Genomic DNA, 3,171 nt, shown 5'->3' on the forward strand with positions numbered 1-3,171 from the left:
TCACAATGTCAATATTCGACGAAGACACCCGCGAGATCAAAATGAACCCATATTCTAGTTGAACTATGAAAACCACCAAGTTCATTAATATGTTAGAAAATACATATATAAAATGTCTCACTTTAACATTTCATACTTTTAAGTCCGTGCCTATTTCATAATAGAAATTCATGTGTGTATGGCAAAGCATATATTCTTTTCCAGTATTCTGTTCTTGTAAATAAGGGCATATGTATCTTCCAAGATGCCCTATCATTTCCCCATCTCTATCTCAAAAGGCAAAAAGACAAATTGGGGAATACAATTCCCTTCCCAGACAGAAGCTATAACTAATGTGACATCTTGTTTCGGAGAAATTCCTAGGCATCTAATGACAACATATATAGAACCATCATATTTCTAATGAAGATAATGAATCTCTGTCGAATGATCAATGATATTAATTCAAAACTCCGGCCTTAATGATTTGGAAGATTTAAAAACAAATCAGAAGTTGCAACAATTATATGCAAAGTCAAAGACAAGGGCAGAAAGCAGACATAATTTAACATAACCAACCCTAGAGACAATTCATATTTGGACGCAAATACTGGAACAGGAGATGTTACAAAATAAAATTAGGCATTGTTTGTTGTCATGCAAGAGTGGTCGAATGTTCTGGATAATGCTGCTGCTAGCAATAAAAACACGAGGCAAGCAGAGAACCACCACTCAGATTGACCAAACAGGTACTAGTTAACTCTGCAACAGCTTGTTTAAAGTCTCTAGGCTGCAAAATCTGCTAGAAAAAGAAATAAAATAGCACAGAAGCAAACATCAGACTGATTTGCATTAAAAAAGAGCTAGAAACAATTTAAGTTCAAAATCTTTAGGGAAAAATTCAAGGATACAGAGAATAGTATACAAATTCTTAAGCAGTTTCAAGATCAGGATTTCCGAAGAATAAAAATTCTGAAAACTAAAAAAATTACCTGTTTTTCGTATCTGCAATAAAACACATAATGTCATAAAGATCATTTCCGAAGGAGTTCAATTCCATAGCACAATGGATTGAACTGATGCCCACCCAACGTAAAAACAAAGAAGTAATATACTCTTACCTAAGAAAGGAGTGCCTTGGATTGAGTTGCATTATCAAAGATGGCAGAACATCTTTGATATTAAATAGTTAATACTGTAAAGTCTTTCAATAAAATTTAAACTCACAGTATCACATACACTCATACACTATTACTGACAAAACGGTATTTTAACATTGTGACGTTCTCATTAGAAAAGCTCAAAGTATCACACTCACTATAAAATGCCAAGTGACCAATCAAATACATTGCCAAAATGCATAAGCTCATCCAACATTAAAGATTTAACATATTAAAACAGCTTAATAAAGTTCTAACCCTCTAAATGATATTAAACCTTCTTATTCATTTATCCACTTAGCTCGATCAACAATCTATTAACCAATAGCATTTAAAAAAAATTACTAATAAACAAGCATTCACATAATAAATAGCATGATCAATCAATCCAACAAAGAGCAGAAACAACACCAATTGAATTGAATTAATAAATTAACGACCTTTTTTAGCTTTATCATCCTTAGCAACATCATGCTTCTCAACCTCCTCATTCTTAACAACCACATCCTTCTCATCGGGATACCTAACAACAACCACCGGACAAACACAATGCCTAACGCAATAATCACTAACACTCCCCAACCTCTCATTACTCCCTCCTTTCGTGGCACCAAACCCGCGACTCCCCATAATAACAGCAGACAACCCTAACCTCTCAACTTCCAAACACAACCTCTCCCTCATATCATGATCCTTCACAATATGAATCTTAAACGGAATCTTCGCATCGACAAGCGGCTGCGACAAATCAGCCGCCTTCATAGTCGTAAAATTATCAAATTCATCCTCCAGCTTCTGCTTCAACTGTTCATCAGAGTTAGCAATTGACAAGTCAACTGAGCCCCAGTCAGCGCCGTAGAGAACGGAAGTGGGACGGACGTGGAGGAGAATGACGGCGTCGCCGGGACGGAGGTAGTGGTGGACGGACCATTTGACGGCGAAGGCGGACTCGTCGGAGAGGTCGACGGCGATGCCGATGCGGCGTTGGGCGGCGGTGGTGGGAGTGTCGGTGGCGTGAGGAGTGGTGGGACGGTAGCGTGGAGAAGAAGCTTTGACTTTGATGGCGGCGAGAAGAGGGAGGTCGGAGTCTGGGGAGGACTGGGCGGGCTTTTGGGGATCCATTTGTTTGGGATTCTAATTAGGGTTTTTTCTTAGAATTAGGAAAGTGTGGTGAGTTGATTCTTGTTTGGTTCGGGGTTGTTTTATTCGTATTGTATTTTAAAATGGATAAATCAAATAATATGCTCTCACGAATACGGTATACTTTGTCCATGGAACCGACCCAAATCGTTTCTCGGCGTTCGCAAACGTGTTAATGGAGAAATTTGGTTAACAATGATTAAAATTTCGCGCTCGAAATCAAGATCAGTAGCGTTGATTGGTGATCATGAAAATTATTGGAGTGTGCGTTGATTTGTGTTTAAAAAATGATTGAGATTGCCAAAATTTACGTTTACCTTCTCAAAGATCTCAAACACGTATCCTCAGAATGTGTCCACGTTACCTCCTTTTTATAAAGGATCAAGTCAGACGTAGTTTTTGAGGAAAAAGAAACCTAGATGGACTTGACTTCTCATTCCACGACCCGATAGGTGTTGTCGAACTAACTTTTTATTATAACTCGAACATTGATTTGTTTTAAGAGTGCCCCGACCTAGTCATAAAAGCCCGAGGCTCAGTTAAGACTACAGAACTTCACGGACAAAGAAATTCTCTTGCCGGTGGATATCCCATCTGCTACCACTATTTTCGTCGATCGTAACCGTAGGTATAACCATGACTTACCGCAAATACTCAAGCGCATCCTTCCTCCTGATGAGGATAACTGTTGAGCAAGATTGAAACAGTATGTATAACTCGACAATACTGATTTAGATAATTCAACATAGAACACGAACTTTGAAATAATCTATATTTCACTAGAATTAGTAAAGATTGTTTTATTGGGCATATACACAAAAGTTTTGGTAATTACAGTCAAGAATACGTCAACAGTAATCCTTATGAAATTCATTAATATGTTCAGGTATCG

The 3,171-nt window shown here is 37.9% G+C and overlaps 1 protein-coding gene across 1 annotated transcript; it reads right to left on the reverse strand.

Annotated features, from left to right (window-relative positions):
* Positions 1-418: 418 nt before the first annotated feature.
* On the reverse strand, positions 419-2,366 carry LOC141684744 (universal stress protein PHOS34-like). The gene is made up of 2 exons (XM_074489847.1): positions 1,580-2,366; positions 419-778 (listed from the first exon to the last, which is right to left on the reverse strand). Exons 1-2 carry the CDS (start codon positions 2,259-2,261, stop codon positions 765-767), a joined length of 696 nt encoding a protein of 231 aa, XP_074345948.1. The 5' UTR covers positions 2,262-2,366; the 3' UTR covers positions 419-764.
* Between the last annotated feature and the right edge of the window lie 805 nt (positions 2,367-3,171).

Source organism: Apium graveolens, chromosome 9 (assembly GCF_009905375.1).
Source record: "Apium graveolens cultivar Ventura chromosome 9, ASM990537v1, whole genome shotgun sequence".
In the NCBI taxonomy this organism is placed as follows: Eukaryota; Viridiplantae; Streptophyta; class Magnoliopsida; order Apiales; family Apiaceae; genus Apium; species Apium graveolens.